The sequence below is a fragment of the Pelophylax lessonae genome, assembly GCF_965119305.1.
Source record: "Pelophylax lessonae genome assembly, chromosome: 2".
In the NCBI taxonomy this organism is placed as follows: domain Eukaryota; kingdom Metazoa; phylum Chordata; class Amphibia; order Anura; family Ranidae; genus Pelophylax; species Pelophylax lessonae.
In genome coordinates this window covers 681,801,275-681,823,815 of record NC_138769.1, presented here as the reverse complement: position 1 = coordinate 681,823,815, position 22,541 = coordinate 681,801,275, and the positions used below count along the sequence as shown (strand labels likewise).

General features: G+C 49.4%; 1 protein-coding gene across 1 annotated transcript in view; it reads left to right on the top strand.

The window, feature by feature from the left end:
* The window catches only part of PIWIL4 (piwi like RNA-mediated gene silencing 4), a 558,880-nt gene that overhangs the window by 302,978 nt on the left and 233,361 nt on the right, over positions 1-22,541 (top strand). The window contains exon 10 of the mRNA XM_082244560.1: positions 9,001-9,185. Within this exon, the coding sequence (XP_082100686.1) occupies positions 9,001-9,185 (185 nt within the window). The remainder of the gene's footprint in view (positions 1-9,000; positions 9,186-22,541) is intronic.

Below are 22,541 nucleotides of genomic sequence, written 5' to 3'. Positions count from 1 at the left end.
CAGGGTGCAACACAAGGAGGTAGCTAGGAAAATGAGAAAATCCTTGGGCAGGACACTCCAAAAAATACCAGGAGTACAGGGGGACTCCATAGTCCACAGGAATAATGGGGGCAGCCCGCTCCGGTGAGGAATTCCATACGTGCAGGATCACTTGATAACAGCAGTTCACACAGGATTGTTGTGAGACGCAGTGTATTGATCCAGCCAGGTCGATGCACGTTCAGGATCCTCAAAAAAATGCGCACGGCCATCACTAATCACCCTCAAGCGTTCAGGAAATAACATGGCATATTTCAGATTGGGAAGGCGGAGTCTGCATTTGACATCCATGAAGCTGGATCGCTGTTTCTGAACTTCAATGGAGAAGTCGGGGAACGCCATAAGGTGCACATTTCGATAGGGGATATTACCTCATTCCCGGGATAGGCGCAGGACCTTGTCGCGGTCGCAGTAGTTCAGCAACTTAGCAATAAAGGTTCTGGCCGGGGCACCTTCAGGGGGGCGGCATGGCATGCTGGCATGCGGTGGGCCCGTTCAACCGCAAAGGTAGTGGAGAAAGCCTCCCTGCCATAGGTGGAGGTCAGGAGATTCTCCAGGAATGTGGCAGGATCGGGGCCCTCAGCGCCCTCAGGGAGGCCCACAAAATGGACATTGCATCGGCGGGCCCTGTTCTCTAAGTCATCCTGCTTCTGGGCCAGTTGTTGCATCTGTCTCTGCAGGGCCTCAGTGGTGTGTTGGAGGGGATGGATAACGTCCTCAGAGCGGCCTATTCTGGTCTCAGCCTCAGTGACCCGATCCCTCAGTTTTGTTATGTCTTGCCTGATCAGGGAAATGTCGATCTTGACCTCCTCTATTTTGGTGGTCAAAGTAGCCTGGCATGTCGCGATAGCTTCGATTACCTTAGCAGTATCAGCTGCAGGCGAGTCAGGAGCGGAGGCGCTATCTTCCACCGCTGGGCCCGGATCCTGCCTCCGAAATTTCTCCAGCGCAGGAGCGGCGGATGTGACCTTACGAGGCGGTGACATGTCAGAGGGAGGGTTGTGACCGTAGTAAACCGATCAGCGACAGGGAAAGAGACTTGGGCACCCAGGATGGTTAAAACAGGATGTACCGAAAGTGGAGCTCAGGGCATGTGCTTCCTACTCCATTGCCGTCCAGGCCACGCCCGTGAGGATGACATTTCTACCTCCACTGCCGCACAAGATAAGGCGCTGGTGGACGCACTGGTTGTATCTGCGTGAGACCCTGAAAATGGAGGACGCGACTGCGATGGAGGCGCAGGTTACGTTTGGTACTCACAAGCCATTCAGAGCGTTTTTCCCTTTCCTGTGTATTTTGACGCCATGCTCAAAGAATGGAACCGCCCAAAGCGTTCCCCTGGGGTGTGTAAGCGGATTGCTAGATACTACCCTTTTGAGGAGTCCCTTATATAGAAGTGGACTGTGCCACCTACGGTGAATCCTCCGGTCTCAAGACTGAAATAAACCCAGTGGAGGATCCCCTGTCTTTAAGGAACCGGCGGACAGAAAGGCGGAGTCTGTGGCCCGCAATATGTACTCCCTGGCGGGGTCTGCACTAAGACTGGTGTTTACGGTTGCCCTTGTCTCGCAAACTTTGACTGAATGGGCTAAGTTGCTATGCCGTGACCTGGAAGGAAAAAATAACTTTCTCCTGCCTTTGCGGAGCTGTTGAACCAGCTGATGCTGGGGCTGCGATTTGTGATGCCGCGTTGGATACTGCTTCCATATTGGGCCGATTGTCGGTTTCGGCAGGGGTCCTCCGCCGTTTACTTTGGCTAAAGTGCTGGTCTGCGGATCAGACATCAAAGAAGGCCTTGACTGATCTACCTTTTCAGGGAGATCGCCTGTTTGGAGCTACTCTGGATAAAATTATGAAAAGTCTCACAGGGGGTAAGAGTACCTCCCTCCCGCAGGCTAACAAGGGTAACGACCCTTGTCGCAAACGGGGTCCCTCCTCAGCACAAAAGATGTTTTTTCGTCCCTCAGGGTCAGTCGATAAAGTGAAGTACTTCAAGACTCCCTCGGGCGGTTCCAAATGACCCTAGTCTAGCAAACAAAAATCTAGTTTCTCCAGACTGGAGGACAAGGCCACCACAAGACGAATGGGTACAGGAAGTCATACGGTCCGATTACAAGATCGAGTTTGATCCGTACCGCCGGTAAGGTTTTTCCCTTCCAATGTGCGACTATCCCCAGATCGCTTACAGGCTCTCTTTGGGGCAGTTCAGGACCTGGTACAACAGGGTGTAATAGTTCAGGTTCCGTGCACTAAACGTTTTCAGGGTTTTTATTCAAACCTGTTTACGGTCCCCAGGAAGGCAAGGTGCGCCCGATCCTGGACCTGAGGACACTAAATTGCTTTGTGCGAGTTCAAAAATTCTAGATGGAATCAGTTGGCACGGTGGTGGCTTCCCTACATCAGGGGGATTTCCTGGCCTCCATAGACATCAAAGATGCCTACCTTCACATCACAATATGTGCAGGACTCCGATTGTTTCTCCTTTTGCCGTGGGAGAGGATCACTATCAGTTTTTGGTGTTACCCTTTGGTCTCGCCTCTGCTTCTCGGATCTTCATAACAGTGTAGGCTCCAGGCCTGGCGCTGTTGCGGCAGCGGGGGTATCAGTCCTGGATTACCTGGACGATCTGCTTCTACGAGTCTCCTACTGTGCTGGAAATAAATTTGGAGATCACCATGAGAACTCTGGAGGAGTTTGGGTGGATTCTGAACCTTCAGAAATCATCCTTGGCCCTTTTCATGAGGCTGGACTATCTGGGCCTGACTTTTGACTCGTCCTCAGCCAGGGTGTTTCTTTCTCCGGAAAAACTTCAGACTGCCGTTCAGCTGTTGCTGTCTGGCAAATGGACGTCCCTTCGGACCTGTATGAGAGATCTGGGACTGATGGTGTTGTCCTTTGAGGCAGTCTCCTTTGCTCAATTCCACATGCGGATCCTCCAGAAGAAAATCCTTCTCAAATGAAACAAGAATCCAGGTTCCCTGGACAACGAGATCCAGCTGAGCTAGGTGGTCATGGAGATCCTGGTATGGTGTCTTCAGTCCCTGATGCTCAAGCTTGGAAAATCCTTCCTCCCTATGTTTTGGACGATTGTCACCACGGATGCCAGTCTGTCCGGGTGGGGAGGGGATTTCGGCAGGTTGTCTGCTCGGGGAGTCTGGACCCTTGCAGAGTCCAGGTTACCGTTCAATGTTCGACTTTTTCAAGATGGATAGGACAGACGGTGGTACAGGCTTATTCAATTAGGGGTCAGGTCCTACCATTCCCTGTTTTGGCGCCTTCTTCTTGGGCACCTAGTGCTTCCTGGGCTTTTTTGTGTTGGGTTGGTGTTATTTTTCTGACAGTGCTTTGATAGAAAACTGACATCCTATGCAGGAAGAGAGAGGGTGTACCCTCCGGGACTGCCCATAGACGTAGCCAGAACTTTTTTTCTGCCTAGTGTCCTACTCCTGTAGGGGGCAGTATAACCCTACTGATATGGATTAGAGGACTGCGTCCGTCAATGAACTTAAGAGAAAAGGATTTTATGGTATGTCGGAAATCCAGTATTTACATACCTGTTGCTGGGTTCACACGAAGAATGGTAGCGTGAGTGAGAAGAATGGTAGCGTGAATGGAAGAATGATGGGGTGAGGGCTGCAGGCGGACTGACTGTTGGGGGGCCTCCAATTATAGAGATCCTGGAAGAGACCGCACATAAATAATAATTGCAGAGCTGGCATTCCCACACAGCCCCACAGCATGACATAACTTCTGATCAGCCCCTAAACCCTTCACCTTCAGAATTCAAACCAGGCCCAAACACTCCACCTTAAAAAAAAAAAAAAAAAAAAAAAAAAAAAGATGAGCTTTCTCACAGTCCTATTGCATTTCAAGAAAAGATCAGATCACCCCCAAACCCTTTACCTTTAGGCCTCAGATCAGTCCCAACATTGCACTTTTGTGAAACCCAGAGGTTTTTTACATACCTCTTTTTTAACAGTAGAAGCGTTGTACAAGTAAGGGCTGCAGGTATGTAGGAGTCAAGTATGCAGACTGTAGTCCTCTGAGATCCTAATCGAGAGTGCAAACATTTTACAAAATTTCACATTTTGACCTCAGATTAGCTCCAATGTATGCTCCTTCAGACCTCAGACCAGCCCCAATACATGTTGGAATTGTATTGTGTTGTGCACTACTGCACCACGCTGAAAAGGGAATTGAGGGCTCATGCACACCAGCGCTCTGAACCATACAGAAAAAGTCACAGGTACAGCTAGCTGTCAACACCCTGTAGAAAAAAATGCAATGCTAAAATACATGTGTCAATATATGTACTGGCAGCTAGATGTACACAAGGCCTGCGATTCACAGAGACCAAAACATGCCCAGACAGTCCCCACCCACCATTTATTGAGTAAAGAGACATTCCCAAACGTGCAGCAAAGAGACATTCCCAGTGCATCAGAGACAGCCGCAGCCAAGTCCTGCAAAAATACAGCCACAGCCCAGTCCAGCAAAGAGAAGGCCACAGCCCAGTCCAGCAAAGAGACAGCCGCAGCCCAGTCCAGCAAAGAGAAAGCCGCAGCCCAGTCCAGCAAAGAGACAGCCCAGTCAAGGAAAGAGACAGCCCAGTCTAGTCCATCAAAGAGATAGCCCCAGTCCAGCAAAGATTGAGCCACAGCCCAGTCCAGTAAAGAGACAGCCATATCCCAGTCTAGCAAAGAGACAGCCGCATCCCAGTCCAGCAAAGAGACAGCCGCAGCCCGGTCCAGCAAAGGGACAGCCACAGCCCAGTACATCAAAAAGAGACAGTCCAGTCCAGCAAAGAGACATCCCAGTCCAGTAAAGAGACAGCCACAGCCTAGTCCAGCAAAGAGACAGCCACAGCCCAGTCCAGCAAAGAGACAGCTACAGCCCAGTACATCAAAGAGACAGTCCAGTCCAGCAAAGAGACAGCCCAGTGCAGTAAAGAGACAGCCGCAGCCCAGTACATCAAAAAGATAACCCCAGTTCGGTCCAGTAAAGAGACAGTCCTGTTCAGCCAGTTAAGAGACAGCCCAGTCCAGAAACGAGAGCCCAGTGCAGTCCAGGAAAGAGACAGCCCAGCCCAGTAAAGGGACAGGACAGCCCAGTCCGGTAAAGAGACAGCCCAGTCCAACAATTAACAGGAGGCTAGTAAGGAGGAGGACAGCTTGGCTACCTACCCACACCATCCCCGATAATCCCCGCGGCCCACCACACCTCACTCTCACAGTGACATACAGAGTTGACTGGTGACAAAACAAGCTTCTGTGGTCGGTCTGCATCAAGAGGCGGGGCGGAGTACAGATCACTCCGCCTTCCCCTCTCATAAGCTGCAGTCATTTGATCGCTCAGCGGCTGCCAGGGGGCTACATAGGAGGAGTACAGGATACCAGGGGAGTGCTCTGGCGGAGTTGCCTCAGTGTTTATCCCTCCCTAGCTACCAGTGCTTACAGGCAAGGGCAGCAGGCTATACAGATTAGGACACAGGGAGTGCTCTGGCAGAGGTGCTGGAACAGAGTTCCGCTAGAAAAACACCCTGTGTATACAGTCAGGTCCATAAAAATTGGGACATCGACACAATTCTGATCTTTTTGGCTCTATACACCACCACAATGGATTTGAAATGAAACAAACAAGATGTGCTTTAACTGCAGACTTTCAGCTTTAATTTGAGGGTATTTACATCCAAATCAGGTGAAAGGTGTAGGAATTACAACAGTTTGTATATGTGCCTCCCACTTTTTAAAGGGACCAAAAGTAATGGGACAATTGGCTGCTCAGCTGTTCCATAGCCAGGTGTGTGTTAGTCCCTCATTATCCCATTTACAAGGAGCAGATAAAAGGTCCAGAGTTCATTGCAAGTGTGCTATTTGCATTTGGAATCTGTTGCTGTCAACTCTCAATATGAGATCCAAAGAGCTGTCATTATCAGTGAAGCAAGCCATCATTAGGCTGAAAAAACAAAACAAACCCATCAGAGAGATAGCAAAAACATTAGGTGTGGCCAAATCAACTGTTTGGAACATCCTTAAAAAGAAAGATCACACCAGTGAGCTCAGCAACACCAAAAGACCCGGAAGACCATGGAAAACAACTGTGGTGGATGACCGAAGAATTCTTTCCCTGGTGAAGAAAACACCCTTCACAACAGTTGGCCAGATCAAGAACACTTTCCAGGAGGTAGGTGTATGTGTGTCCAAGTCAACAATCAAGAGAAGACTTCACCAGAGTGAATACAGAGGGTTCACCACAAGATGTAAACCATTGGTAAGCCTCATAAACAGGAAGGCCAGATTAGAGTTTGCCAAACAACATCTAAAAAAGCCTTCACAGTTCTGGAACAACATCCTATGGACAGATAAGACCAAGATCAACTTGTACCAGAGTGATGGGAAAAGAAGAGTATGGGGAAGGAAAGGAACTGCTCATGATCCAAAGCATACCACCTCATCGGTGAAGCATGGTGGTGGTAGTTTATGGCTGCCAATGGAACTGGTTCTCTTGTATTTATTGATGATGTGACTGCTGACAAAAACAGCAGGATGAATTCTGAATTGTTTCGAGCAATATTATCTGCTCATATTCAGTTAAATGCTTCAGAATTCATTGGACGGCATTTCACAGTGCAGATGGACAATGACCCGAAGCATACTGTGAAAGCAACCAACGAGTTTTTTTAAGGGAAAGAAGTGGAATGTTATGCAATGGCCAAGTCAATTACCTGGCCTGAATCCGATTGAGCATGCATTTCACTTGCTGAAGACAAAACTGAAGGGAAAATGCCCCAAGAACAAGCAGTAACTGAAGACAGTTGCAGTAGAGGCCTGGCAGAGCATGACCAGGGATGAATGCCAGCGTCTGGTGATGTCTATGCGTTCCAGACTTCAGGCTGTAATTGACTGCAAAGGATTTGCAATCAAGTATTAAAAAGTGAAAGTTTGATTTAGGATTGTTAATCTGTTCCATCACTTTTGGTCCCTTAAAAAGTGGGAGGCACATATACAAACTGTTGTAATTCCTACACTGTTCACCTGATTTGGATGTAAATACCCTCAAATTAAAGCTGAATGTCTGCAGTTAAAGCACATCTTGTTTGTTTCATTTCAAATCCATTGTGGTGGTGTATAGAGCAAAAAAGATTAGAATTGTGTCGATGTCCCAATATTTATGTAAAACCATAAAGATAAGATCAGCGCGCACCTTCTTCTAATAGCAGCCAGCAATAAAGGATACACCAGTCCTCACATAAAATAATATATTAGGGTATTGCTGCGCTCCAAAAGTCCTTAGTAGAGATTGGCCTTCAATTCCAAATCACAGGATCTGTCTAAACAGTAAAAACCGTCCAAAATAACTAATCCTCAGAAGTAGATTCCATGGACACATATACAAAGAGAGAAAGTGGAGAGATTATGGTGCAGTACATCAAAAATCCTTGCACAGCACACATGCAGGAGTGGTATCACAAGTGTGAAGAAAAACACAGTGAGGTGTCAGCACACTTCCATCCCCCACATGCAGTGCAAACTCACCAAAGCTCAATAAAACACTTGCTTAGAGTGAAACCACTTAAATAGGCATTCAGTAAGCACTTGTTAGGATCAAATAGAAACAGCTCAGAATCTTCTCCACATCTCTCAACAGCCAATAATCATCAATGCGCATAAAAATGGGAAATCACTTTTAATCAGTAATAAAGCACATGCAGCAAATAAAAGTAGCCACTCACATTACAGAACATTGTAATCCTCCCAGTTAGTGGTACAGGTACGGTCCTTCAGTGGGCGGCCATGCCCGACATGTTTCCGGCTAGTGCCATTCTTCCTGGGGCTCCTGTGCCTTGCAGTGTTTCTATTGTCCCTGTGATCTTTTTTAAATGGCGTGGGTAGAGTATCACTTCCGCCCACAGCACCATCTTGCCATAGTCTGTGACATAACTTCCGCCCTTACTAGACTGGAACTGGAAGTAGTCACAGCGCCGCTTGTATATAATACCTACGGCCGTGACAGAGGACTATTACCATTCCAAACAAAGAGGAACATAGTGAAAAAACTCACTACAGGTGCCTCTATTAAGTCCGATCACTATAACAATAAAACATAATCACTTTGGGCGGAAATGTAATTTGCTCCTGGGAAACCACACCTCCTATTGAAACTGCCCCTAGTGACCCCCAAATCGTTATATACACTGCAGTGTCACCAGAATTTCAAGGAGGAATGCCATACGCATTGATGATAGCAAATACAGCATACTAACAATAAAACCATAAATTAAAAAAAGCAAAAAATATTCAGTGTAAAAATACAAACACCACAATATAAAAAAATATAGGTGTACACAAATAACCACTCAAATGGACATCAATCAAGACCAATATTTGTCTGCAGAAAATTAATGGTTTTCAATGAAACAATTGATGTCCCACTCAATATTATGTCCGAAGGAGGAGTAGGACCTGAGTTCATACAACCAGAATATCTCCTGCTTGGATATCTCTCTAATCCTATTAACCCCCCTCCAGTGGGGATTCAACTTGGTGATAGCTGTAAATTTAAGGCTCATACGTACATACTGTACATATATCATGTTTGGGGGTTCTGAGTAATTTTCTATTAAAATAAATTATGATATTTACATGTAGGAGAGAAATGCCAGAATTGGCTTGTGTGGCAAGTGGTCACAGTAAAAATCAGACAGGGATTTAATCCCTTCCCCAGCTGATCCAAAATGTAGACTGTAATTTCATTGGAAAAATTGTGTTTGTCTATTGTTATGACTTAGATGAGGATCAGATTACATTTTATGGCAGAAAACCAGTTAATTCCAATGAGTTCACATAGTTTTCCTTTTCACTGTATGGAATTGTTAGATCAAGTACGTCAAAACAACTTTTTTTCTTTACCGTGTAGTTCCATTTTCATTAATACTGTGTAAAACATTTTTTCTTCTGTCAGTGTCAACCTGTGTCAGCTGCTGACTGGGGCCGTGATACTCGGGATTCAAGGATGATCACTGCAGAACCTCTGAACAACTGGCTACTGCTTTTCAGCCGTCGCAGTGAAGACGCAGTTGAAAACTTGGTCTACAACCTGCAGAAGGTTGGCAGAGGAATGGGATTCAGTATTGAACAACCCAAAATGTAAGAATTTATTTTTTCTGTATTTAAAATAGATTACACTAGAAAAGATTAATGTCAAAAGCTTAACTTTCTCTATCGTTTATTGACGGACGCAGTCCTCTGATGCATATCAATAGGGTTATGCTGCCCCCTACCCCCTACGGGAGTAGGACACTAGGCAGAAAAAGGGTTCTGGCTACGCCTATGGGCAGTCCCAGGGGGTATACCCTCTCTCTTCCTGCATAGGATGCCTAGTCAGGGTTGAGGACCTAGTTCCTTGCTGGGATCTCTGGTCCTGGCATAACAGTGGTTTTTTATGTAGATCATTTTTATTTGCTATTTTTTTCTCTGGATTTTTTCCTGTGAGTTCTACAAGCAACTATGTCAGATCTGGGCGATGGGCTGGATGTATAGATCCAGTGGTCACCCCAGCCGGCCAGCGCAGACCTTAGCTCTGCGTTGGGTTGGTCGAGACATAGTCCCACTGGACGGGGACTGGCCCCGCGAGTTAAACATCTCGCCAGGTCGCACATGACAGGTCTAGACCTGTGTTGCAGCGTTCGTATTTGTTCGACAGCCCCCCCCACACTTTGGCGGAGAGGGGTTCTGTCAGGAGGTGGTGCCCGTCTGTGTTCCTGGTATGGTGAGTAGATGTTCCCCCCTTTTTTTCCCCTGGCGAATTTAGGGGTGGACAGGGGCCTCTCCCTGGGACGGTCGGACCCTCACAATCCCAATTTCCCCTCCATCCTGTTGTGCACCCCCCCCACCACCACGCGGGGGACTGTTTGGGCCTACTCCCAGGGTCTGGGACCACGTTCTCAGGCCGAAAGGGGGTCGGGGGTACACCGTTGGCGGCTCCCGAGCGATCGTGCGGAGGGGGCCTCAGTATTTCCAGGGCCTACCTGCTGATCAATAATGATGAGAGGTCTGGGGGAACCTCCTGAGGGTCCTCGGTGGAGGATCCCCCTGAGGGTCCTCGGTTGCCCTGCCCTGCTCGCCTCGCGGGACCGCCATTTTCTTGTAGCCACATGTGCTACAGTGATCGGCGGCCTTCTTGGTACACCCGATTTTGGCTATTTTGCGGTGGATTCTTTGCTGGGAATCTATGTGGGAGTGCCTGGAGCCATTGTTTTCAGTGGGTAGAGCCCCTCCCTTTACCCTGGGCAGTTTCTGAGCTCATTTGCTTTTGGAGAGCTGCTGCTGACACGTGCAGATGTTTTGGCCGGCTGCTGCATTTTGGGACAGTGAATTCTGGGGGTCTCTCTCTCTCTGTTGGTGGACTTCAGACCGTTGCCTGTTGGTGGACTTCAGACCGTTTTTTTAATTTTTCTGCCATGTTCTCCTGGTGCAACATGGACTCTGCAGAACATGTGTCCCCACCTGGCCCCCTCCTGAGGCCACAGGGCCCTCCAGATCTCAGCTGTCTACCGATGCAATTTCGGCGGGTCTGGAAACATTTTTGTCCCGGCTGGAGGTGGCCTTTAGAGGGTGAGGTGCTAAGAAACGCCCTCCGCCTACCCCTGCCTCATCTGCTGTCTCAAGTTCTGAGTCTGATTCGCCCTCCACAGATGTGAGTCTCCCTGCTGGGTCTGTTACCTCGCACCCTGCCTCCTCTGATAGTGAGGATGTTATTTCTACCTCCACTACCACGCAAGATAAGGCGCTGGTGGGCGCACTGGTTATTTCTGTGCGTGAAACCCTAAAATTGGAGGATGCGGCTGCACCTGGGGCGCAGGTTACGTTGGGCACAAGCCATCCGGGGCGGAAAATATTTTTCCCTTCCCCGCTTATTTTGCCAGCATGCTCACAAAAGAATGGGACCGTCCAAGACGTTCCGCTGGGGTGTCTTAAGCGGATTGCTAGACGCTACCCTTTTGAGGAATCTTTGGTAAAGAAGTGGACGGGTCACCTAAGATTGACCCTCCGTTCTCCAGACTGAATAAGGTTACCGTTAATTCAGTATAGGAATCCCCGTCCTTTAAGGACGCGGAGGATAGGAAGGCGGAGGCTGTGGCCCGCAATATGTACTCCCTGGTGGGGCCTGCACTGACACCAGTGTTTACGATTGCCCTTGTCACGCAGACGCTGACTGAATGGGCGAAGTTACTATGCTATGACTTGGAAGGAAAGCCCGTCCCTCCTGCCTTTGGGGAGCTGTTGGACCAGCTGGTGCAGGGGCTGCAATTTGTTTGCGATGCCACGCTAGACACTGCTCCTTTGTTGGGTCAACTGTTGGTTTCGGCAGTGGTTACCTGGCGTATAGGCCTTAACGGATCTCCCCTTTCAAGGGGACCGCCTGTTTGGCGCTACCCTGGATGACATTATTTGGGGTCTCACAGAGGGGAAGAGTACCTTTATTCCACAGGCTAACAAGAGTAAGGACTCTCATCACAGATGGGGTCCCTCCATTCGGCTCACAAAAAGTGTTTCTCCTACGTCCTCCGACAGTCGCCGCCACCTCTAAGTCATCACTGTTGGGTATTAACTTCCACTCCGCAGGAGTAGCTAGGCATAAAGACTTATTTAAAAGAACAAAGGCATTTGCATATACACACCCATGGGGGCTGTCCCATCTGGTCAATACACCCTGCAGTGACCACTCCCAACTCAGTTTTAATCTGCCTAGGCAAATTCCCCCCAGCTCTGGTGGGGGTCTCCAGTTCTCCTGTGGCCCCTCTGAGACCTGATTTGGCCGCTGTAGTGGCGACCTTGGTGTCAAACATGGAAATGCTGATGGCTTAACGTGCTGCTAAAAAGAGGCCCAGATTGTCTCTCTCCTCTGATTCAGATGGTGATATGGCTGCTGCTGCTGCGAGCTTGCCCTTTTCAGGGTCTCGCTCATCCTTGGACCTGCTGGGGTCTGAGGGGGAGGCAGAGGTGGAAGGGGTTGATACCTCTTCCCCGGGGTCGCCTGAAGAGCGGGCGACCATGGATGAATTAATTGTTTCTGTTAAGGAAACACTACATTTGGAAGATGAGCCCTGTCCTCCGGGCGTTGTGTCCTCATTTGGGACGCACAGGACCCGCAAGTCGGCGCAGGTTTTTCCCTGCCCAGCTGAGTTTCATTACACTGTTAATGAAATGTGGCGCACATTAGAACGTTCATTCCTGGTGCCTAGCCAGTTCAAATTGCTTTATCCTTTTGCACCGGCTACGGAATCACGATGGTGTGTGCCTCCACAGGTAGATCACACTGTGGCCGTGTTAAACAAGGCTACCTTGGTTCCTTCTGTGGATACCCCGGTTTTCCGGGATCCCACGGATCGACAGTTGGATTCTCTAGCCCGCTATTCCTATACGGTGGCTGGCTCGTTTCTCAGACCCGTTTTTGCATCCGTTTTGGTGGCTCAGGCGGTGGCTGATTGGACTAAGGTGCTTAGGAGCAACCTCGTGTCTGATGATGTTCCGCCTGCCCGGCTGGAAATGGTGGATCGAATCCACCAGGGAATAATGTATCTGTGTGATGCGATTTTGAATGAGGCCCCTTTAGTAGCACGCCTCTCTAGTGTCTCGGTACTTAACCTGCGACTGATATGGCTGAAGAGCTGGTCGGCTGACCAGTCCTCGCGGAAAACAGTTGCTGATTTTCCCTATGCTGGCTCTCGCCTTTTTGGCGAGGCGTTGGATACCTTGGTAAAAGGCGTCACGGGGGGCAAGAGCACCATGCTGCCCCAGAACCCGAAGAACAAGTCCTTTCGAGGCAAGCCGGGTTCTGCGCCTAGATCCACTCAGGGGTCCTTTCGTGCCTTTCGGAACCAATCCAAGGGCAAGCCCTTCAAGGCCCAGGGCAGTCAGAAGAAGCCCTGGGCAGGTAAACAGAAGTCCGGCAATGCCGGCTCGGCGGGTCAATCCGCCTCTGCCTGAAGGGGCACCCTCAGCCATTTCAGGGGTGGGGGGACGTTTGCACGGTTTCCTCCAACCTTGGCTGCTCCGGAAATCGGACAGGTGGGTTCTGGAAATCGTTCTATCGGGATACAAGATCGAATTCCTTTCCCGGTCGGCGGACAGATTCTTTCCCTCAAATCTTCAGTTGCCTCCGGGGCGTCTGCAGGACCTGCATCAAGCGGTGCAGGACCTTCTTGCTCAGGGGGTGATTGTCCCGGTGCCTCATCGGGACAGGTTTCAGGGGTTTTATTCAAATCTGTTCACTGTGCCCAGAAAGGAGGGCAAAGTGCGTCCTATTCTGGACCTGAAAGCGCTGAACCGCTTTGTGCGTGTTCGGAAGTTCCGTATGGAGTCTCTCCGTTCGGTGGTGGCCTCCTTGAGTCCAGGAGAATTCCTGGCCTCGATAGATCTGAAATATGCGTACCTGCACATCCCCATTTTCGAGGGTCATCAGCGGTACCTTCGTTTTGCTATCGCAGAGGACCACTACCTGTTTGTGGCGTTACCTTTCGGTTTCGCTTCGGCACCAAGGGTTTTTACCAAAGTGTTGGTGCCGCTTCTGGGCCTGCTGAGGGCTCAGGGCATTGCGGTCTTGGGTTACCTGGACGATCTACTTCTGAGATCGCGTGCCAGCCAGGACCTAGTGGGCGATCTGTCCACCACGGTGCAGACGCTGCAGGAGTTCGGATGGACCATCAACGTTCAGAAATCGATGTTGTCTCCATCGGTTCCTCTTCCCTATGTGAGAATTATTCTGGACTCTGCTCAGGCAAAGGTGTTCTTGCCGGAGGACAAGCTCCGGACTTTGCGGGACGAGCTCAGGTCCCTCAGGGACAGCCCATCCTCGTCGCTCAGGGCCTGTTTGCGGGGCCTGGGGTTGATGGTTTTGGCCTTCAAGGCAATACCCTTTGCTCAGTTTCACACGTGGGCTCTCCAAGCGGAGATTCTGGACAGGTGGGACAGACTGCCTCAGTCCCTGGATCTGTGAGTCGTCAGACCAGATTGGCTCTTCTGTGGTGGCTCCAGTCCCCGTCGGTGGCGGAAGGCAACTCCTTCAGTCCGTTGGTGTGGACAGTGATTACCACGGATGCCAGCCTGTCGGGCTGGGGTGGAGTCCTGGGCAACCTGTCTGCCCAGGGCACCTGGTCAGGGGAGGAGTCCTCCCTCCCGATCAATGTGCTGGAATTGCGAGCGATAAAACTCTTCCAGTGGTCGGACCGTCTTCGGGGCCGTCCTGTCTGGGTACAGACGGACAATGCTACCGCGGTGGCTTACATCAACCACCAAGGAGGCACCAGGAGTGCTCGGGCGGCCCGGGAAGTGACCGACATTCCGTCTTGGGCCGAGACTCATGTCCCGGCGATCTCGGCAGTTCACATTCCGGGTGTGGAGAATTGGCAGGCCGACTATCTGAGCCGCCAGACCCTGGACCAGGGGGAATGGTCCCTACACCCGGAGGTCTTCCAAATGCTGTGTGCGAGGTGGGGATCCCCGGACGTGGATCTGTTCGCATCCCGGCTAAATCGAAAGGTGGAAAGGTTCGTGGCAATAACACGTGATCCGCTGGCGGACGCCTCGGATGCGTTGGTAGCCCCTTGGCATCAGTATCGTCTGATGTATGCCTTTCCCCCGATTCAGTTGCTATCCAGGTTCCTCCGCAGGTTAGTCTCGGAACCGCACCTGGTGATTCTGGTGGCTCCGGACTGGCCACGCCGGTCCTGGCACGCCGACGTTGTTCACCTGGCAGTGCAGCCTCCGTGGCGTCTGCCTCTGCGGGAAGATCTCCTGTCTCAGGGTCCGATCGTCCATCCTGCTTTACATTCGCTGGCTTTAACGGCCTGGCTGTTGAGACCCAGGTCCTGAAGGACAGGGGTCTCTCCTCTGAGGTCATCCCTACCCTTGTCAAGGCTAGAAAAACCTCCTCTGGTAAAATCTATTACCGTACCTGGAAGGCTTTTTTTCACCTGGTGTGAGTCCAGGGGGTTCTCCCTTCGCTCGTACTCGGTGTTGAGAGTGTTGGCCTTCCTCCAGTCTGGGGTGGACCAGCGCCTGGCGCTGGCCACCATCAAGGGCCAGGTGTCCGCACTAGCTATTCTTTTCCAACGCCCTGTGGCGTCTCATTCCCTGGTTCACACCTTCATTCAAGGTGTGCGACATTTGGCTCCTCCCAGGAAGGAGCCCTTACCTCCATGGGACTTGAACTTGGTTCTGTCCGTGTTACAGCGTGCTCCCTTTGAAAACATTCAGGAAATATCGTTGTCTCTGCTGTCTAAGATGGTTGCCTTTTTGGTGGCGATCACTTCGGCTCGCAGGGTGTCGGAACCGGCAGCGTTATCTTGCCGTTCTCCATACTTGGTGATTCACCGGGATAAGGTGGTTTTGCGTCCGCATCCCTCCTTTCTTCCTAAGGTGGTCTCTGAGTTCCACATTAATGAGGACATTGTCCTACCTTCGCTTTGTACGAAGCCTAAGCATCCTAAGGAGGTTGCTTTGCACTCCTTGGATGTTGTCAGGGCGATCAAGGTTTACCTGTCGTCTACGGAATCTTTTCGGAAGACGGATTCCCTCTTTGTCCTTCCTGAGGGACCTCAGAAGGGCATGGCTGCATCCGCAGAGACTATTGCCTAATGGATCAGACAGACCATTGAACAGGCTTATGCTTTGAAGGAACGGGTTCCACAATTCCCTGTTAAGGTGCACTCTACCAGATCTGTGAGTGCGTCCTGGGCCTTTTGGCATCGGGCCTCGGTGGCCCAGGTGTGCAAGGCTGTGACTTGGTCGTCGGTGCACACCTTTTCCAAATTCTACAAGGTAGATGTTCTGGCATCAGCTGATGCCTCCTTTGGCCGCAAGGTTCTTAGTGCGGCAGTGCCATGAAGGACCCTTGTTTTCTGGGTCCCTGGCTGTTGGTATTTGCTTTCCTGGGCTGTTGCTCCTGTTGAGCATTGTTTTTCTGTTGCCCGGAGGTTCTCTTACTGTGCATGTAAGGTTCCTTTCTCTGATGTGGGTACTGCGTTGCCTTTTCTACGGTTGCGTCTCCCACCCCTCATGTCTATACTGCTTTGGGACATCCCAACACTGATGACTTAGAGGTGGCGGCGACTGTCGGAGGACGTAAAAGAAAACGGAATTTTTGTAAAATCTTACCTGTAAAATTCCTTTCTCTGAGTCCTCCCACAGTCGCCGCCCCCGCCCCTCTTTTGGGGTTCTTATTACCTACTGCTATGCTACCAAACTGAGTTGGGAGTGGTCACTGCAGGGGGGTATTGACCAGATGGGACAGCCCCCATGGGTGTTTATATGCAAATGCCTTTGTTCTTTTGACTAAGTCTTTATGCCTAGCTATTCCTGCGGAGCGGAAGTCAATACCCAACAGTGATGACTTAGAGGTGGCGGCGACTGTCGGAGGACTCAGAGAAAGGAATTTTACAGGTAAATTCAGTTTTTCGTTCCTCGGGTCGGTCGATAAGTCCTTCAAGACTTCCTCGGGTGGTTCCAAGCGACCTGGGTCTGGCAAACAAAAGTCCGGTTTCTCCAGACCTGCGGACAAGGCCTCCTCGGCATGATGGTGCACCCTCACCCGTAACTGGGGTGGGGGGACTTCTTTTCCGGTTCTCGGACCTGTGGCTGGCCCCGATCCCAGACAAATGGGTTCAGGAGGTCATACGGTCTGGTTACAAGATCGAGTTTCGATCCATCCCTCCGTTGAGGTTTTTCCCTTCCAATGTGCGTCTGTTCCCAGATCGCTTGCGGGCGCTCTATGGGGCAGTGCAGAACTTGTACAACAAGGGGTAATAGTTCCAGTTCCGTGTGCAGAACATTTTCAGGGATTTTATTCAAACCTGTTCATGGTTCCCAGGAAGGAAGGGAAGGTGCGTCCAGTCCTGGACCCGAAGGCACTTAATGGTTTTGTGCTCATTCGAAATTCAAGATGGAATCAGTTTGCAATTGTGGTGGGTTCCCTACATCAGCGGGATTTCCTGGCCTCCATAGACCTCAAAGATGCCTACCTTCACATCCCAATCTGTGCAGGTAACCAATGGTTTCTCCGTTTTGCCGATGTAACAGGCACTAGTGATGATGTCAATTGCCTGTACCCAAAAGGCAGGCTTCAGCTGGGAAGCTGACAGTCAGTGGAAAGCAAGCCAGAAAGGAGAAGGGTCCCGTCACCATAATGACATGTTTCCTGCCTCCGCGCCTTGTGAAAGTGAGGACCTGACTTCGACAAGGCGCGGAGGCACGAAACATGTCGTCATGGTGACGGAACCCTTTACATAGTTACATAGTTAGTGAGGTTGAAAAAAGACATCAGTCCATCCAGTTCAGCCTATGATGTGTGTGTGTGTTTGATTTTAACCGTACATTGTATACCCCTGTATGCAAGGATGTGCTGGAACTGGAGAAAGTCCAGAGAAGGGCAACAAAAATAATTAGGGGGATGGAGGACATCAGCTATGAAGAAAGACTACAAGCCCTGAACTTATTCTCTCTGGAGAAGAGACGATTGAGGGGGGATATGATATCAATGTACAAATACTGTACTGGCGACCCGAGCATAAGGAACAAACTATTCAGAGAAAGGAGATACAATAAGACTCGTGGCCACTCACTAAAACTAGAGGAAAGGCGGTTTAACCTTAAAGTGCGTAAGGGGTTCTTCACTGTAAGAGCGGTAAGGATGTGGAATTCTCTTCCACAAGCAGTCGTATCAGCAGGGAGCATTGATAGTTTCAAAAAACTGTTAGATGGACACCTTAAAGACCACAACATACAGGGGTATACAATGTACGGCTAAAAGCAAACACACACACACATCATAGGTTGAACTGGATGGACTGATGTCTTTTTTCAACCTCACTAACTATGTAACTATGTCATTCTAGTGGCTCCAGACTGGCCTCGCCGGTCTTGGTATGTCTCAAAGGGTAGTGGTGCGCTTCAGGGATTGGCTCTAATGGATCTCTATTTGGGTTGGTGGCAGTGATGTGTACAATTCTTGCTTTAAAGGTGCTCCGCGTGATAAATATAATATTTATGTTTTGGATGTACTCTATATAATTTTTTCTTTTGGACTATTTCATTTAAATATTTATATTTGAAGGATTACAATTGAACTATTCACAGACATCTTTTCTAGCACCGTTTTAATAGAAAATTGCATGTAGCACTTTATTTTGAGCACAATATATATGTGTTTTATTGTTTATGAATCAGATTGAAGACCAACACTGGATTTATATAATTTATTTATTGATATCACTGGTAAAGAAGTAGCACTCTGATATTTATTTATTTATTTATTTATCCATTGATACACACCGTACTCATATATTTATTTATTTTAAGAATACCTTGATATTGACTGATTTGATTAATACACCTGCACTTTCATCACCTAATTATTTAAAAACATAAATATTATATTATATTTATCACGCGGAGCACCTTTAAAGCAAGAATTGTACACATCACTGCCACCAACCCAAATAGAGATCCATTAGAGCCAATCCCTGAAGCGCACCACTACCCTTTGAATTATATCATTTACTGCTTTAGTATCAGTCCCAGTGGCGCTGCAGCAGGGAGTCTCTGGCCACCTCAGACAGCGCAGGGATCACACACACCCCCTGATTGATTGGTCTTGGTATGTCGATCTGGTACGGCTGGTCGCTGATGCTCCTTGGGGACTTCCTCTCAGGGAGGATCTGGTGTCCCAAGGACTAATCTTCCATCCTGCTTTACAGTCGCTGGCTTTAATGGCTTGGCTGTTGAACGCCAGGTTAGAAGAATAGAGGTTTGTTTGAATCATGATTCCTATGCTGTGTAAAGCTAGGAAATATGCCTCTAGGAAGGTCTACCATCGTACGTCAAAGACGTACATTGCGTAGTGTTAGTCTCTTGGGGTTCATCCTCGCTCCTTCTCGGTGGATCGGATCTTAACCCTCCTTCAACGGGGGGTTGAATAGAAATTGGCATTGAGTACCATCAAGGGCCATAAATCGGGTTTTGCGGTCTTTTTCAAGCGACCGTTGGCCACACACTCCATGGTGCGTATCTTTTCTTCAAGAGTATCCGACATTTGGTTCCTTCAGTGCGGGCTCCGTTGCCTCCCTGGAATCTTAATGTGGTACTTTCAGCACTACTGAAGCTTCTCATTTAATATATTTGGGAGGTTTCCCTTCTTACGTTGTCCCTGAAGGTGGCCTTCTTTGGTGGCTATCACCTCTGCATGCAGGGTGTCGAATCTGACGGCGTTATCCTGTCGTTCACATTATGGTGCTTCACAAGGATAAGGGTGTGCTTTGCCTCTGTCCGTCATTCCTTCCTAAAGTGGTCTCTGACTGTCATTTGAATAAAGACATTGTTTTTCCTTCCCTGTGTCCCAGGCCTAAACATCTGAAGGAAATTGCCTTGCATGTGTTGGATGTGGTTCGGGCAGTTAGGGTGTACCTCGCAGCTATGGAGTCTTTTACGAAGTCAGACTCTCTATTTGTGCTCACGGATGGACCTCGCAAAGGGTTGTCCGCTTCTTCTGCGACCAGATGGATCAGACTGTGGTTCAGGCCTGTTGCGTCAGGGTTCCTCCTTTTCCTGTTTAGGCGCACTCTACTAGGGTGCTTAGTGTCTCCTGTGCTTTCCGTCTGCAAGCGTCAGTGACGCAGGTTTGGCTGCCTCGTTGTCGGTGCACACTTTTGCAAAGTTTTAGTAAAGTGGTTGTGCTGGTATCTGCGGTGGCTTCTTTTGGCTGCAAGGTTTTTCTGGCTGCTGTTTAGAGGACCTTGTCCTATTTGAGGGTGTATTGTTTTTCAGGTGAGCTCCAGTTTTTTATGATTGAGCTCTATGTTACCTGGTTGGCTATTTTTAGCCTTGGGAATTTTTTTCTGTTTTCCCACCCCTCATGTTTAACACTGCTTTGGGACGTCTTAATGGTTAAGAAGAATCAGGAGCTGTGTCTGTCAATGAACGAAAGAGAAAATGGGATTTTTGACTTACCGTAAAATCCATTTCTCTGATGTTCATTGATGAACACAACACCCGCCCCTTTGTGGAGTTTGCTTTCTTCTGACACTGCTTGTAACTAAACTGAGTGCCTATAGCCGAGTGTGAGTGTATACCCCCCTGGGACTGCCCATAGGCTTAGTCAAGCTTTTTGCTGCCTAGTGTCCTACTTCTGTAGGAGGCAGTATAACCCAATGGTTAAAAAGAATCAGGAGCTGTGTCCATCAGAGAAATGGATTTTACAGTAAGTCAAAAATCCCAATTAAAAAAAAAAAAAAAGCAGCTTCTACTGTAGATTTGGTGGAGGAATATATGAGGATGTCAAATCACTCCTTCAAGTCCATGCTAAAGACTCATCACTACAATAGAAAAGTTACTGAAAAAAATGTACTGTTCCTGTTTCATTTTAGCTTAAATTGTTTGCTATGCCTGTTGTAATTTTTCCAGAGTTTACTTTTGGTCTTTTAGGTATAACTAAAAACAACATTTCTCTATCGTTCATTGACTGACGCAATCTTTGATCTTCATATCCATCCGTAGGGTTATACTGCCCCCCACAGGAGTAGGACACTGGGCAGAAAAAAGTTCTGGCTACGCCTGTGGGCAGTCCCAGGGGGTATACCCTCTCTCCCTGCTATAGAATGTTAGTTTTAATCTGCCTAGTCAGGAGTAAGGACCTAGTTCCTTACTGGGATCTCTGGTCCTGGCAAAAGTTTTTTTTTTTTTAGATTTTCTAGTTAACTTTTTTTCCGGATTTCTTTCCGGTCAGATCTACAAGCAACTAAACCGAATCTGGGCAATGGGCTGGATATAAAGATCCAGTGGTCACCCCAGCTGGCCAGCGAGCATGCGCAGTCCCCAGCTCTGCGCTAGGTCGGCCGCGTCATTGTCCCACTAGATGAGGACTGGCCCTACGAGTTAAACATCTCGCCAGGTCGCATACGACCGAGTCTAGGCCCGAGTCGCAGCGTTCCTATTGGCTGACAGCCCCCCACTTCGGCGGAGAGGGGTTCTGTCAAGAGATGGTGCCTATCTGTTCCTGGTATGGTGAGTAAATGTTCCCCTCGGATTTTGGGGTTTGGGGTGGATGCGGCCCCTCCCTAGGACGGTCAGACCCTCACAACCCTGGCTTCCCCTCTGTCCTGTCAAGCATCCCCTCCCCCCACCCACCTTTCTCCCTTCCTTCCCCCTCCACTCACTACTGGGGGCTATGGGATGTTTGTAACTACACCCAGGGGCTGGGACTGAGCTTCAGGCCCACGATTGGGGCAGGGGTGCGCTGCCGTGACAGATGAACGATTGTGGGGGGGGGGGGTTAACTGTCACTCCCAGGGCCCCCTTTCCTGTTGATCCTGTCCAGGAGGCTGGAGGGTCCCCCCGAGGGCCGTCAGTAGCGCTGCGTTCCCCTGGTGCAACATGGACCCTGCAGAATAAGTGTCCCCACCTTTCTCCCTCGAGGCTGCAGGGCCCTCCGGATCCCAGCTATCCATAGATGCACTTTCAGCGGTTCTGAAATCCTTGTGTCCTGGGTGAAAGTGGCCTTTAAAGGCCGAGGTGCCAAAAAACGCCCTCCGCCTACCCCTGCCTCATCTGATATGTCAGATTCTGAATCTGATTCAGCCACCGCAGACGTGGGTATCCCTGCCGGCTCTACTACCTTGCGCCCTTTCTCCTCTGACAGTGAGGATGACATCTCTACCTCCGCCACCACGCAAGAAAAGGCGCTGGTGGACACACTGGTTGTATCTGTCCGTGAGACCCTAAAAATGGAGGACGCAGCTGCGACTGCGAATGAGGCACAGGTTACGATTGGCACTCACAAGCCATCCAGAGCGGCAAATGTTTTTCCCTTTCCCCCGTATTTTGACAATATGCTCAAAAAAGAATGGGACCGCCCAAACTATTCCCCTGGGGTGCCTAAACAGATTGCTAGACGCTACCCCTTTGAGGAGACCCTTATGAAGAAGTGGAATGTGCCACTTTCGGAGGACCCTCCGGTCTCAAGACTGAATAAAGCTACCATGATCCCAGTGGAGGATGAAGTCCGGTGTTTATGGTTGCCCTTGTCTCGCAAACCTTGACTTAATGGGCTAAGTTGCTACGCCGTGACCTGGAGGAGAAACAACTTCCCCCTGCCTTTGCGGAGCTGTAGTACCAGTTGGGGCAAGGGCTGCAATTTTTTTGTGATGCCGCGCTGGATGCTGCTCCCATTTTGGGCTGACTGTCAGTTTCGGCAGTGGTCCTTCGGCGTATACTTTGGCTTAAGTGCTGGTCTGCGAATCAGCCCTCAAAGGCCTTGACTGATCAGCCTTTTAGAAGAGATCACTTGTTTGGGGCTACCCTGGATGAAATTATCAAAGGTCTCACAGGAGGTAAGAGTACCTTTCTCCCACAGGCTACCAAGGGTAAGGACCCGTGTCGCAGACGGGACCCCTCCTTTTCAGCACTTAAGTTTTTTCATCCCTCAGGTTCAGTCGATAAGGAAAACTTCTT